Below are 15,830 nucleotides of genomic sequence, written 5' to 3'. Positions count from 1 at the left end.
ATACAATATGTATTTCACATGCTGAACGATACAGTTACAACCTTGTTGTTTGTGTCACATCCTGTGTATTCTTTATTTAGGGATAGTTGTGGATCATAACAATACAAACATACAAAAAATGTCATTCTTTATTGGATTATTCAACATCACAGCTGCATAAAACATATAAATGTTACTTCATTGCAGCTCATAGGTGGTAGTCAGATGAAACACATTTTTATTACTCATGCAGATTTTGCACAAGACGCACAAGAGAAATGGCAGATTTGCATCACATAATAAAACACAAGAAACCTCAAAGAATAACGCCTGTGTGGATTGCCAGCTAAGTCGGGCAGTTAAAATGAAGACTTCTTTGATGAAATCTCGGCAACATATTGCTTCATAGATCAATGAAATTACGGGATTTCTTCCCCCTGCTGGGATGTGATGAATTGTTTATGGTATTGTGGATGCCTGTCAGCTTAAAAAAAAAACAAATCTCAAGGTTAATCTTTCTGTTTTGATCCCCTTGAAATGACTCTGCACTATGTCATGGGAACTGTAATTGGGATCAAAGGGCAATAATTAATTTTATTCCTTTCCTTTTTTTTAGTCAAAGCTGTGTATTAGCATTATATACAGACATAAATATGTTTTTTTAGATATTAATGTCAAGGGCACAGTTTGTTCTCAAAAAAGATGTGCGTTTTTAAATTGCCTTTTTTTTATATCTTTTATCTAAAGCACACAGAAAAGTCATGAATCGTTGTGGGGGAAAAAAATGGACACGTTTTGCGCAAACACAGCTGCAGTATCCACAAGTGGCCAGTAGGGGTAGTGTGTGATTTTTTTACAACAACTTTGGAGACATGGGATGTTTGTTCCTCTGCTGAAATGAAAACCAGATGATTATACCATGAGACTTTAACCATGTTGATTTATTTAGTTTTGTCTCCGAATGAAGGTATGTGTTGCTTCCAATATTGAAATGAGTCCCTGGAAAAGAAATACACCAATAAAACAAACACGGAGGTAAATAGTGAGACAGGGCGATTGCAGTTTGCTCTACAGGTGCCTCTTTTTCATGGACTTCAGCGATGGGAGCTGTCCGCTTGCCGGTGGTGCTGAAAGTTTTTGTGCGCCTCTGACAGACTTAACCAAACAATTAAGAGATATTTCCGTTTTTTTAGTGCAGTCACGAGAAATATCCTTTAATTGTAAGATTATGCCCATCTAGAAACTCCATCTCTTCTTCTCCACAGCTCTCTGCACACACGCCTTATTGCTCTGCACACTGTTGAGGCGTGTATATGCCCAATACGAATTACAGTGGCACCCTGTATAGTCTGATTCACACAAAAAAAAAAAACATCCTTCAAAATGAGCCCCCGATGTGCCATAATAATCCCGCGATAAAAAAAAAAAACGAGGGCGTCATTTTTTTTTTTTGCTAAAGCAATTAATCGAACAGAACAAAAACAATGTTTTTTTTTTATTTCCAATAAACTGCTCCTCCTGTCCTGTATAGGCTGCTGACTCCCATCCAGCTGTTCTCCCACCTCTGTTCAGTCAAGCGTTGTGTGGCTTCTGTCTGTCACGTCTGTCTCTCATCCATCAGCCCCTCTGCCGAGAGAAAACACGGTGTGTAAATCCTTTTTCTTTCCTCTGCCACATCAGCTGCGCTCCGTCGCCACTGATGAGGCGCGCTGGAAAATGCACACCATCCCTGAGAATAAAAAAAAAAACGCCAACTTCTCCAAAAAGTAAAACTGTTTGTCCACTTTCCATCTCTCTATAGGTTTGGTTTTACGCGTGAGCTTTTGCCACGCACTTCTCTTGTCTTTGCAGTATATAGCCTTTGCATATATACATATATATATATATATATATATATATATATATATATATATATATAGGCTGATATGATAGACTCAAATCGTGTTGGGTCTGGATATCTATCCGCTCTCCGTGCGTCTTTCTCCGGCTAGTCCAAATCATTTCTACACCGGCTTGTCGGGACAGCAGCCGAGTCGTGAAGTCTCTGCAGTCACGTGATTCCCAGACAGGACTGAAGAGTGTGTGTGTGTTTGTGTGTGTGTGTGTGTGCGTGCGTGTAGTTCTCGGGGTGTCCCTCCTCCGCATTTTTTGCAGCTTGCCATGCTTTGCTTTTAGACGCCGGAGCGCAGGGAGGAGAGAGGCGAGAGTGAGAGAGAGAGAGAGAGAGAGAAGGAAGAAGAAGGGAAACGCGGGTCTCTCTCACCGGGATACCTGTCTTTTTCTGTCTTACCTCGGTTCTTCCTTCGTCTTTTTTTTTTGGAGCCCACCTTTCCTGCGGTCGGCTTGCTTTTGTTGGTTTAAGAAAAAAAAAGAAAAAGAGAGAGAGACAGAGAGAGAGAGAGAGAGAGAGAGAGAGAGAAACTGCTAATTTCTGTCGGGTTTCATGCGGGTCTACTGTGCCAGAAAGGAGGAAGAGGAGGATTCTCGGTTTCTGCTTTGCGCTTTGGTTTTGATCATCTTTTTCTTTTTTTTTTCTTTCCTTTTGGGTGCTCCATTTGTGGACAGTATTATAGGACAGGACGAGTAGAGCTTTGGATGAGCCGCTTCGCTGAAAAATCCCGAGATGGAGTTGCTGCTGATCTGCCTTTCTGCCCTGTGGATATTGCAATGCAATTCGGCCAAAGCGGACTCCATCATACACATCGGTAAGCGTCCGATAACCAAATGATGCTGTGATTTGGTTATAGGTGGGAAAAGCGTGCAGTGGGGGGGATAAATAAAGCTCAACTGCTGCGTTTTGATCAGAAGGCTTTGAGAGATGGAGAGAGGTTGAGAGAGGGCGGGATAAATAGTCTATTCAGCTTGCATCCTGTTGTTTTAAAGCAACACTTTGACTCTCAAGCGAGTTGGAAAGTTGCGCGTTTTTGTGAACTGGCCATGCCCCACTGACCTTTACAGCTATTTCCTTCATATTCATCACATTTCTTTACACTTTTCGATACGTTGTCTTAAACATCACCATTGTCTGGCCTGGTAAAATTGCAATTCTGTATTCAAAACACGGACTATACAGTAAAAGAAAGGCCTGCGTCGTGGAAGCTTGGACGAAATGTCCAATATAGCCAAATACATGGGCTGAGGCTTGTCTTTTTTTAGACTAAGCTGTACCTCTTGTCTTGTACCCAACAAGCCTCAACTTTCACCAGAACGTGACTGCAATGTCAATTAACAAGACGAGAGGGAAAATGTCAGTGGAGTTTCGTTTTAGAGATGCTGAACGCATAGAGCCTCTTTTGTTCTCCAACTTCAAACCGGAGCTGTCTTTTTTTTTTTTTTTTTTTTCCGGAGATGGTGGGGGATGCTTTAAACTCATCATGACGTTCAAATGATTCTGATTTATCCTTTAAACATCGCAGTACATTTGACAGTTTGGAAATACATACATGATCTTGTGTCCCCCTTTTTTCCATGCGCGCAATTACGCACAGCCACTCGTATAATGACTGTGCGTTGTAACATCTCAGATACAAATGTCAATGTCACTGTGAGCAAATTTTCGTCTCGGTGCTTCCTCCGCTGCTGCAGCTGCTGCTGCTGGTGTTCACAGTTTACTGCAACAGTCTGGCAAGCAGCAGGTGCTCAGTCACTGGGCTTAATACAGCGGTGGGACTCCGTCCAGACAATATTTTGGCCGATGTCCCCGCATAACGTTATAGTGTTGCCCATACCCCAATTATACTTCTCATTTCCTGAAACCTTTTTCTCTGTGATGTATGCGCGTCTCGAAAAAAAGCAGCTGATGCCATAAACAGAGGGAGAAAGAAAGGGGCCTATAATGCATTAGGCCTATAATGCTTACTGGGTTTGGTGCCATCCATCTAGTAGACATGATTTCTTTTTTAAGTTTGGCTCCTTGAACGCATCACAGTATGTGCGATGTGGCTTTTTTGTCGCTCTCCATGGTGCTGAAATCTGCTCACATGTTGCGCAACATCAAGGCAAAAAATAAACCTACAAATGACTACATGATGAATTTGCTGCTGTAAAAGTGCACTGTCGATGTACTGTTAAACACTGCACTTTCCTGATGCATGATCCTACAAACTTAAATGCTTGTCTGCTGTAACATGCAGCTTGGAAAGGAGGAGTCCACACTACGAGTGGTCTACTACCGAAACAAATATTTGGTTTATTCTAATGAATGTAAATATACAGGTGGATTATTATGATTTTTTTTTTTTAAATATTGTGTTTTGTTGTTTAATTGTAAAGGATGGCTTTAATTCCGATATTGAGTTTAATTAACCTACAAAAAACCTACAGAATAAACATTACATAACGTGTTTAGCCAATTATATTTTGGAAACCTCGTGGTCTATAGAACTACGAATACAGCTGCTGCCATTTTCACTTGCAATTATTCAAGTGCGCAACGCTTTCACATTTTTTTCTGGACAATAACATCCTTTTGATTTAGTCTGTAATGGCTATAAATGCAGGTATACAACTCATTCACTACTGCCTTCAGCTCCAATCCCACTTCAAACCCCTCGTGTTTTTCTTCCTCTCCAAATTGTTTCATTCAACAGGTGCCATATTCGAGGAAAACGCCGCGAGAGATGATGAGATTTTCCAACTTGCCATCTCAGATCTGAGTCTGAACGATGACATTCTGCAGAGCGAGAAAATCACCCACTCTGTGAAACTTATCGAGCCAAACAACCCTTTCCAAGCGGTGCAGGAAGGTAAGCCCAGGTTCCCCCCTTGAATGCATCATTTCTGCAATAAATCGCCCCTGCTATTTGATTTGATTACTTGAGGCCAGCAGGGCAAGAAGTCTGGTGCGTAAAACTCTTGGCTGCCTTGATCTTTTGCGTTTTTGGAGGGCTGTGAGCTGATGCTACATGTTGATCAGTCAGTGTGGTGGCTGGGAGATGATGATCCATGTGTCTCTGTGAGTGCAATGGCTCAATGTGTGTGTGTGTGTGTGTGTGTTATCTGCAAAGTGCTGTGCCACTGTACCAAAGCAAGGTGTCTTCTGTGCTTGAAAAGCTAGGTGGAAGCATTGAGTTAGAGCCCATGCAGCAGCTGAAGATAATATGTTATGTGAAATAAAAAAAAAAAAAATAATTTTGAAGATGATCAAATGTAATTCCAGCACCAATAATCCACTCCTGTAGTCGCAGGAGAGACACAATATTTCCAGCTTTTTTTGTCACTTTTTTGAAGGATGAGCGCATCAATCTCGTTCATGCACATTTATCACCCTTTTTTTTTTTTTTTTCCTTGAAATGTTTTACATCTGCTTCATTTGGATTCCCCACAAGTGCCCCCCGAATGTACACACCTCAGGAAATTAGCAATGAAATAATTTTAGCCAAGGTTATCTCTCTCTCAGTCGTTGAAAGGTGCATGGGCGCGTACAGCTGACTGCAAAAAGTGATTAAAATTCTTGCACTAAAATGAATCATTAAGACTTTAATAGGTTCATAGGGACCTTCAAAGGCTGTTTATGTCCCCTGCACTTAGTTACCCGCCTGTACTTTTGTCCCCGGTTGCACAAAAGGCCTTGATGAGTCATTGCTATTCATAGTGCTCCTGAAAGGGAAAGAAAGATGGTAATATGTCCTGCCTGTTGCGATAATTATCCTGTGTCATTTAGCCTTAATGTCACAGATATTCACATTGCTTTTCTAAACTTAAATCCATGATCTTTAAATAAACCTGAAGAAGTAGAAGAGAAGAGAGAGAGAAGATATTCCAGGTTGCTGCTGCATAGATGAGATAAAAAACATTAATGATTATTACACACACGTGCGACTTGGCTAATTTACCAGTCGCTGTTGCTTGAGATGCAAAAGTGTAGTAATTAAACCGACTTGCCAGCAAATTATTTTCCATTCGTTCAGTGCTCTGATTATTTCAGTAGTGTAGTAAAAGATGGAGCGTTTAACACTCAACTTGGTAGAGAATTATACACACTGAACTCTGATTGCTAATTATCATAAAGCTGTTTTCTTTTGACAATCCCCCAGATAGTATTATAACACAATGTCACGCCTGTACAAAAGCCTGAGGATATACACAAGTTGGAGAACTGAAACCGTTGTATCCATCTATGCTCTCGCCAAAGCCACAAGACTCCATTGAAAAAAACTGTAATGTTTTAACCTTGGTGAATCCAAACGAACCAAATTCACACAATAACACAAACAAACTAAGCGATCGAGACAGCAGTAGACCAGAAACCCTCCTGTTCTTCGAGGTAAAATTTATGTTTTTTTTTCAATGGAGTCTGGTGGCTTTGGCGAGAGCATAGATAACAGCTTCAGTTCCCCGTTGGAAACATAGACTGTATTGCTGTCTCATGGCAAGGTAAAACAACAAAAATATTTTAAATATAACGTACACTTAAACTGATTTTGATTTTTTTTTAAGGTGAGCCTTTCTTTTAGGTGGCTGAAATACGTTTCGCTGCCAGCCCCGTCCACAGCAGTACATTGCTTTGCTTCTGTGCGGTAACTCCTGTCTGTTTTCTCCAAAATGTTGGCGTGCTGACTGTCATCTACTGTAGGTAATACACTGACTATGGATAAGTACCCCATAAAATGAGTGTTTAAACCTACACTCAGTGGATAATTATACACACTGAAGCTGTTGTCAAAGCAACCAGACTCCGTTGAAAAAAACAGTAATTTTACTTCGCAGAACACAGGCATTGCTGGTTTACCGCTCCATTGATCGGTTAGTTTGTTTGTGTTATTGTGTGACTTTGGTTAGTTTGGATTCACCAAAATCACATAATAGCACAAACAAACAAACCGATCAAGGCAGCGGTAGACCAGCATGGAGTCTGTTGGCTTTGGTGAGAGCATAGATGGATACAATGGCTTCAGTTCCTTGTTGGTAAGGGCTGTCTGGTGGCAAGGCAAACCAGTGAAAATATTCGAAATATAGTGTACACTTAATCTGATATTGATATTTTTAGGAGAGCCTATCTTTTGTGTCGCTAAAATAGGTTTTGCTGATGGCCCTATCCCCAGCAGTACTTTGCTTTGGTTCAGTCTGGTTCAGGTTCAGTAACTCCTCCATCTATGCTCTCGCCAAAGCCACCAGACTCCATTGAAAAAAACATTATTTTTACTATGCAGAACACTGAAGTTACTGGTCTATCGCTGCCTTGATTAGTTAGTTTGTCGTGTGACTGTTGTGTGACTTTGGTGAATTTGAACTAAGTCATAAAATAACACAAAGAAACTAACAGATCAAGGCAGACCAGCAACTCCTGTGTTCTGCGAGGTAAAATTACTATTTTCTTATAGTAAAAGATGGAGCGTTTAAACCTCCACTTGGTAGAGAATTATACACACTGAACTCTGAGAGCTAATTATAGTAAAATTGTTTTCTTTTGACAATCCCCCAGATAGTATTATAACACAATGTCACGCCTGTACAAAAGCCTGAGGATATACACAAGTTGTTGATGATGCTGTAAGAAAAACGAATGATTTGAAGAGAATTTGTAAATGCAGAGCTTGTTATTGCTCATTTAAAATGATTCAGAGCTTATTTCTCCCGCTTGAATTGCCTTGCGTTAGCCTTGATTGGGTATCATTTAACATGCTTAATTACTGTTTATGGTGAGGCTCCTGATGATCAAATAGTCACAGAAGTGGGTGATTAGGGGGCATTCAGTTTCTGGAGAGAGTTGGGAATAATGTGACGCGAGAATCAATGGGAGGCCCCGGACTCTTGCTCTCGACACACGGCAGGGTGGTTGAGCTTTGAGTGACAGCCGGGATAAGTTGACCTTTTGCTTTGCTCTTTTGTCCGCTGCCATCCCACTGTGAGTGGCAGTCAGGACCTTGCCATCGTATGGCGAAGACGGAGGGGAGGAGAGGGGAAGGTTGGACATAAACAGGGAGAGGAGGTGCGGTGAGTGAGGAGAATGAGGATGAGACGATAGAGGTGGATAATATAGTGGCTGTAGGAAAGAGGAAGGGAGGGAGATTACGGGTGAGAAGAGCAATGAGGATAAAAATACCCATGAGTATCAGCAACGCTGGGGGAAAAAAAAGAGAGAATTATGATCAAGACCTGAATAAACATGAGTGGACAAAAGAGGAGCATGAGGAGAGTTAAGATAGGAGTGAGGTGATGAGGAAAATTTGCAGAGAGAGAGGAGTAGCTGCAGCGTCATGTTTGTCCTTATTTGGCTCCTTCGTCCTTGCACCGGTGGAACATATATTAACGAGGATGTCACATCGACACCATGCACACAGAAACACCCAACTATTCAGTCCCCCCACGCTCTTATCGTTTAAAGATGACAGCTCAAGGCTGGCTGGATATACTGCTTGACCACGCAACTGCCAGATGCTGTCCTATTAATAGTCTGGAGCAACCGGAGAGAATGAATGGGGCGATTTCATCACCGGGAGCGAAAACTCAGACGAATATCTGTCTTGGTGGTAGCTTATCTGATGCCTGTCATGAGGTTTTTAGATGCCAGCAGCATGCAATATTGTCACAGGAAAAAACAAGCAAACATGTGGTCAGTGCAACAGCCCCACCTCAGATCTATTACATTTCCCCTTCAGTTCTTCATAGAGATCAAGATAAAGCCACTGGCAAGGATGATACAAATGGGCAAAATTCTGTTTTTTAAATTATACACTTTCCTCTGGGAGTTGTGAAGACTCCCATAATGTGGCTATGCACGATTTAACTGCATGTTCTGCCATTCTGATCAATTTTAGCGTTAATGCCTCACTTATCTAGTAGCAGGCAGTCATCATTCTGGAGAGTCGGTCTGGGTCTCACAAGGATCTCAGTAATAACCTGAGAAAGTTTAAAGGGATAGTTTGGATGTTTTGAAGTGGGGTTGTATGAGGTACTTATCCATAGTCAATGTATTACCTACAGTAGATGACGGTCGGCACGACCCCAGCTTGGAGAAACAGACAGGAGTACTGACACGTTACTGCTGTGGACGGGGCCGGCAGTAAAACGTATTTTAGACACCTAAAAGAAAAATATCAGTTTAAGTGTACGCTACATTTAGAATATATTGACCGCTTTACCTTGCCGTGAGACAGCCCTTTCCGACGGGGGAACTGAAGCAGTTGTATCCATCTATGCTCTCGCCAAAGCCAAAAGACTATTGAAAAAAAAACAGTAATTTATCTCATAGAATACAGAAGCTGCTGGTCTACTGTCTTGATTGGTTAGTTTGTTTGTGCTATTATGGAACTTTGGTGAATCTGAACTAACCAAAGTCACACAATAACACAAACAAACTAACCGATCAATGGAGCGGTAAATCAGCAATGCCTGTGTTCTGCGAAGTAAAATTACTGTTTTTTTCAACGGAGTCTGGTTGCTTTGACAACGGCTTCAGTTCCCCGTTGGACACAGAGACTGTATAGCTGTTTCATGGCAAGGTAAACCGTCAAAAATATTCTATATATAGCGTACACTTAAACCGATATAGATTTTTTTAGGTGAGCCGTTCTCTTAAGTGGCTAAAATACATTTTGCTGCCGGCCCTGTCCACAGCAGTACATTGCTTTGCTTTTGTGCGGTAACTCCTGTCTGTTTCTCCAAGCTGGTGGCGTGCCGACCACCATCTACTGTAGGTAATACATTCACTATGGATAAGTACCTCATACAACCCCACTTCAAAATACCCAAACTATCCCTTTAAGTTCAGAGTATAACCACAGCCTATTTAGGTACCAGTGTCACACTTTACATATTGGACAATACAAAGCTGAATGTCTCAAGAGTGTAATATGTCTGATGAATGGCATCTGAATCAAGCTGTGACAGCTGCTAAAGAAAAACGAATGTGCATTTTAACTGGTTTCCTCACACATCTTGAGATTTGTCACCCCAGATTTTCTTCCCACCTTGATTTAAAACTAAAAGTTTGTCCTCAAAGCCAGATAGGTATACATAAGAAACAAAGCTTTAATCAAGTTTTTCTTTCTTGCATTTTATCCAAAGGAAGTGGCATAAAGGGGACAGCAAAGCTGCCACCCTTGCTGTGTGATTATGTAAATCCGAACTTATGCATATTTCAAGGAAAGTTTAGCCTGTGAGGTGAATTGTTTTTTGCTGTAGTGGCTCAGAGGATGTGAGCTCGCCATGTTCACATAGATTACCAAATGTAAGGATTCCCCTATTTGACTACACTGAGTTATTCCATCTCTCAGAGCGGGTGTGGGGAAGGGATTGTGATGGGATGGAGTTGAATCATATAGTGTTTTTGCAACATTTGGGATTTTCTTCTGGCATCAAAGCATTTAGGGGATAGACAAGATAATGAAAACACCTCATAAAAAGATACTCCAATGCACCATAAGACAACTATCGAAGAGCCACAAAGTCAAGTCAACAAAACATTTTTACCCAATGGTGGCGCTAGATGAAAAGTCAGAGAATCACCAAAGTCATTAGGATTTATCCTCTTGGCATTATGAATGGCTGTACCAAATTTCATACCAATCCATCCAATAGTTGTTGAGATATTTCAGTCTGGACCAAAGTGGTGGACTGACAGACATAAGCTGGCGTTGCTAAAAATGACAAATGGAGAGAAACTCAAGTTGAAACTAATTGGGGGTTTACAGTTTCTGCTAATTGGAATTCATTTTATTGTGGCCCACCTTTTATAGCAGTGATTTTAAAATCCTTTTTTATGAGGTGTTCGTGTAGGTTTGTCAAGCCCCTGCAGGTGCCCAGTTTATTTTATTTTAAAACATACACTTAGCAGGTAGAAAACACAGCCATCTGGACTCAGTTAGGGGAGGTAGTTTCCTGCTCCTCTAATGTGCAGTCATTTGTCGAGTGTTCTGTCCCACTGAGTCCTCTTCACACACCACACCACAAGTGACCCTCCATTTTCATCTAACCCCTGCCAAGGTAATGTCAAGGAGGATTTAATTCTTTGCTCTTTCTGGCCCTGTAAGCCAATAGACTCTGAAGAGAACTTGCAGTGCAATTCTTTTTTTCTCCTTTTGCTCAATCTGCAATGACAAAAGTTGAAATAATGCTTCCTGTGAAAGTGTTGGCATGGATAATGTAATATCCTCCATCTGATTCTCTGCTTATGACAACTCATTACTCGCTGCGCTCTAAACGTGATGGAATGCTGCCCTTTCACTATTATTGTCCTGGTGAATTTAATAATGCTGCATAAATCTCGGTAATGGATTTGTTTGTTTTTTTTATGTCTTTTACCAGCTCTACACAGGAGGTTGGGGGTGGGGGATGATCAGGCCATTTTACTGGCCCCTGTTAATTACCCAGGGGTTATTTTAATCCGTCATGAACTCCTCAATGGGCTGTATGAAGGCCTGCTGGTACCTTAATCAGCTAAGTGATGTTGTGGCAGAGGTATACCTTTCACCATTTAATCCCTTCACAATGTAAGACTCACTACTCAGCATCCCTGCAGGGTTAACCTGTAGTTGGGTGCACACTGGTGGTCCAGTTAGTGGTAAAGAAAAGATTAAATTCCTGTTGAGAAGAGAAACTATTAGAAAGGCAGAGTATTACTCATTTCAGCCATTCCAAAGCAATACCCTCAGCCACAGGATTTGGTTAACATGCGACTTGCGATTTTTAGGTTGTAGAGCACTCGGTTTTAAAGCTAGAGTGAAGATACTGGTATCATATGAAACTAGAAAAACCTAAACATGTCACAATTTGAGCTAAATTAAGCTAAATGTTGGCGAGGAAAATCTGACATGGCCATTTTCAAAGGGGTCCCTTGACCTCTGACCTCAAGATACAGTATGTGTATATGTATGTTTTAATCTAAACTTGATTAATTACTATGTGGTGCTTCCTATGACAACGTAATCTCTCACTGGTGATACTTTGTTGCACAACAGCTTGTCTATACTTTTGTGAATCCAGTTTCTCGTTAACAGTAGTCTTGGTCTAGTTGTTATTGGTTGTAGCTCAGAGGTAGAGCGGGTCGCCCACCAATTGGAAGGTCGACGGTTTAATCCCCGGCTCCTCCAGTCCACATGTCGAAGTGTCCTTGGGTATTGATGCTTAACCCAAAATTGATCCTGAAGGCTGTGCCATCGGTGTGTGAATGAGTATTTGGATTAGATCCTGATGGGCAGGTTGGCACCTTGCATGGCAGCCTCTGCCACCAGTCTATGAATGTGTGTGTGAATAGGTGAATGCTGACATGTAGTGTAAAACACTTTGAGTGGTCGGAAACAGGTCAACATATCATCGTATTCTAATTTGTAATCACTATCATTGAATTTCTCGTTCAATACTATTTTCACAGTTTCAGAATTGCTGCAAGGCAAAACCTCAAAGGCAATCCGCTGTCATCAACCTTTATTGGAAATGTGTTTAACTCGCTGGATAGCTGTGCACCTACATGCATAGTGAGTGAGGGCAGAAGACTATTGCAAGATTTTTTAAATTAATTTTAATTAATTATGTTAAATAACATCCAGTTTAATATTGATTCAAATGAAGACATTTGGAACATGACAAGTCAATTAACAGGTACTACCTCATCTGATTGGGCTCTGTGGGTATGTCAAACATAAAAGGTTGGGAAGCACTGTAATAATCAATACATACAAATAATGGATGAAGTGCCCACCATTCAAAAATGATACACATACACACACTGAGCCATTCCCCTTTGGCATTGCTTTTGCATTGTAAATCTTATAAAATCTGCAGTGGAAAAGATTTTGCTTGGATTCTGGAGCGGGTGACTAAACGCCGAGACACATGAACACACACACACACACACACACACACACACAATGTAAATGGATGTCTTGGCTCCTGATGACCTATCTTGAATTTGTGCCATCCTGCTTGGTTTGAACTTCTGATAACACAGTGAGAGATGCCCACGTCTTTGCTGCTTGTGTGAACTGTTCATGCATTTGTTGTGAAACAATGCAACGAAGAATGTGTGGTTAACAGTATATCACAGGGCTTGGAAGTGTTGGTATTGTAATTGTGCAAAGTGTTGTGTTTTAGTGTTTTATGGATATTATTGCAGTGCTGTATGTTGAGTGCTGTGATTGGTTAATTCCCTGCTGACTGCTTACCAGTGGTGGATGAAGTACCTGAAAGCCACACTCGAGTAAAAGTACAGATATCTAACCAGAAAATGACTTTAGTAAAAGTTAAAGTCACCTATTAGAATGTAACTTGAGTAAAAGTCAATGCTGTTAATAAAAAGGCAAGCAAGTCAGAATTTTGAGATTTTTAAAGTTTATTCACCACCTTAAAATGGAAGCTACATTACACTTGAAGAAAAACTCACAACTTAAAGGATGTGAAGAGCAAAACCCAGTTATTCCTTCCTTCCTAGCATGATCTGACATGCAGTCCTGCCTGGACTTTAGCGTAAATCAAAACTTAACTACGGCGTTGAAAGCACTTTGTGTGCATTTGCCCAACACGTGAATGATGTAACTTGCAAGCCAGGACCACTGATTTGCCAAACCTGCTTGCTTGCAACAGTAAAGAGTAGGGCTGTCAAAGTTATCGCGATAACGCGTTAGCGCAAATCTGTGTTAACGGCACAAATTTCTTTAACGCATTAACGCAACTTGCGTTTTTTAGGTTGTAGCGGGCTCAGTTTAAAAGTTAGAGTGAAGATACTGGTATCATATGAAACTAAAAAACCAAGGGAGCTATTGGTACCATGAGGGATTCTTGTGACAGGTCGAGTCGTAGTAGCTTGCATCAAGATATGTGAATGAAAATGGGTTCTATGGGTACCCACGAGTCTCCCCTTTACACACATGCCCACTTTATGATAATCACATGCAGTCTGGAACAAGTCATAGTCAAGTCAGTACACTGACAGCTGTTGTTGCCTGTTGGGCTTGAGTTTGCCATGTTATGATTTGAGCATATTTTTTATACTAAATGCAGTACCTGTGAGGGTTTCTGGACAATATTTGTCCTTGTTCCCATCCCACTCCAATGTTGATAGGAGTATTAAAGATAAAAATGTGCGATTCATTTGCGATTAGATATTTTAATGGATTGACAGCACTAATAAAAACTCAAGTACAGATACTCCCAAGAAATACTTCACTACTGTAACAAAGTATTATTAGCCTACTCTGTTACATTACACCACTGCTGCTTGCTGTACACTACAGTTATACTCATTCTTTGCTCTGTCTGCTTCCTTACAACTCATTTAATCTCCTGGAAGAGATTTCCGAGGCAAAATCCTGCTTCTTTTGTTACACGGGTGATTTTTTTTTTTGTCACACTGCACCTGTTATGTAACTGCCAGTGCAGTTCTATGGATTATACAGACCTCTACTTGTCCCTGTATGCCTGTGCCATTCACACCGTACAGTGTGGATGACACAGGGGAGGCCCTATGGGACCTGTAGTCCACTGTGGGCTGACAGACACACTAAAGAATATGTATTCCTCCAGCTTTTCTTTTTAGTCAGCGATGTCTGGCAGCTGCTGCAGAGAGAGAGCCAAATGCAGAAAGGGAGAGACAGAGGGAGGTCAAGGCTGTTAAATGCTGGATCTGCTTAATATAGGCCTACAGGTTTTGTCCTCAGTGCTGCACCAGAACAGCCGGTCAGTATTCCTCTCCTGCAGTGGGATATCTCTGTGTCACATACAGTAGTCTGGACATCTGTAGCAGATGTCTCATTTGGCAGATCTCAGACTACCCTTGAAAGGAGCACATAGATATTTAGTATCCAATTTAAAAAAAAAAAAAAACAACAAAAAAAATGAAAACTTTTGAAAGTGATTTTGGCTTTTAAGTCAGAAGGCTCGTGCCGCTGATTAACTGGCTCGGTCCGCTGATTAACTGGCTTGGTCCGCTGATTAACTTCAAGAAAAACGTCAATTGACTTAAATGCCACGTCAGATCTGCATTCAAAGGAATCATTGGTGGCGTGCTAAATGTCACCATGAGCAGCGACTTTAGTAATCCTTTAATTTGAGTAAATGGGGCCAGGGCTGTTGTGAAGCACACAGATTTTACAGAAGTTTTTAGTCCCACAAATATATAAATAAATAAAGAGCGTGAGAGCAATGCACTGCTTTGCTCGCTGTAATATTTCTGATGATGAATTATCCTTTGGGGGCGCAAGGGGCTATATTTTTGCTGGGGTTCTGGTGTAGCCGGCGGATATCCGGGCCAAGACGTCCTTTTCCGTGCGGTGCTCATTGTTTACAGTCTGATTATCAACTTGAGATGAGAGACGACGTGTACGACTGGATTATTTCACAAGTAGCCAGTTTACTAGCTAATTTTAAACCGATAAAAAGCTAAATCATCATCACATGATAGCAGACGGGCTCCCAGTTTGCATTTTGGCCAATGTGTTCAGCCTCTTTTGCTCTCCACACAGACTGTTTACCTGCATTCAACCAAAGCCTGCTCGATTGGTCAATAATACTTAGTAGTACTATAAAACGGAAACCAGAATGCCTACGATACCAAAATCCTGTCCCATTGCCTACAGATATTTGCATATGAATGCGGAATCTGTGTATAGAGATTATGGTATTGCAGTGATTTGGGCTTTTGAGTCAGAAGGCTTGGTCTGCTGATTACAGTAGGCAGTATTTTTTTGGCTTCATTGGGCAAAAATTTCATAATAATCCTTCAGCATATTGTAATTCAAGTGTTCTGAGAGAAGACTTCTGCACCTCCTCATGGCTCTGTTTTCACGCTTTAAAAAAATCTAGCCTGTGACAGCAGACTTTGGCCAATCACAGGTCATTTCAGAGAGAGAGCGTTCCTATTGGCTGTGCTCCGGCTGGTGGGTGGTGCTTGGTATTTCCTGAACTGATCTCAACAT

General features: G+C 41.2%; 1 protein-coding gene across 2 annotated transcripts in view; it reads left to right on the top strand.

The window, feature by feature from the left end:
• Positions 1–2,072: 2,072 nt before the first annotated feature.
• Positions 2,073–15,830, top strand: part of grid1a (glutamate receptor, ionotropic, delta 1a) — a 327,001-nt gene continuing 313,243 nt past the window's right edge. The window contains exons 1-2 of one of the 2 annotated variants that reach the window (XM_037781636.1): positions 2,073–2,684; positions 4,569–4,724. In XM_037781636.1, coding sequence (XP_037637564.1) covers positions 2,603–2,684; positions 4,569–4,724 — 238 coding nt within the window. In that variant the 5' untranslated portion in view covers positions 2,073–2,602. The remainder of the gene's footprint in view (positions 2,685–4,568; positions 4,725–15,830) is intronic. The other variant, XM_037781637.1, reaches the window with a different exon arrangement.

The sequence above is a fragment of the Sebastes umbrosus genome, chromosome 10 (assembly GCF_015220745.1).
Source record: "Sebastes umbrosus isolate fSebUmb1 chromosome 10, fSebUmb1.pri, whole genome shotgun sequence".
NCBI classification, from domain to species: domain Eukaryota; kingdom Metazoa; phylum Chordata; class Actinopteri; order Perciformes; family Sebastidae; genus Sebastes; species Sebastes umbrosus.
Note: the sequence above shows the minus strand (reverse complement) of the source record. Positions and strands in the feature narration are given on the sequence as shown.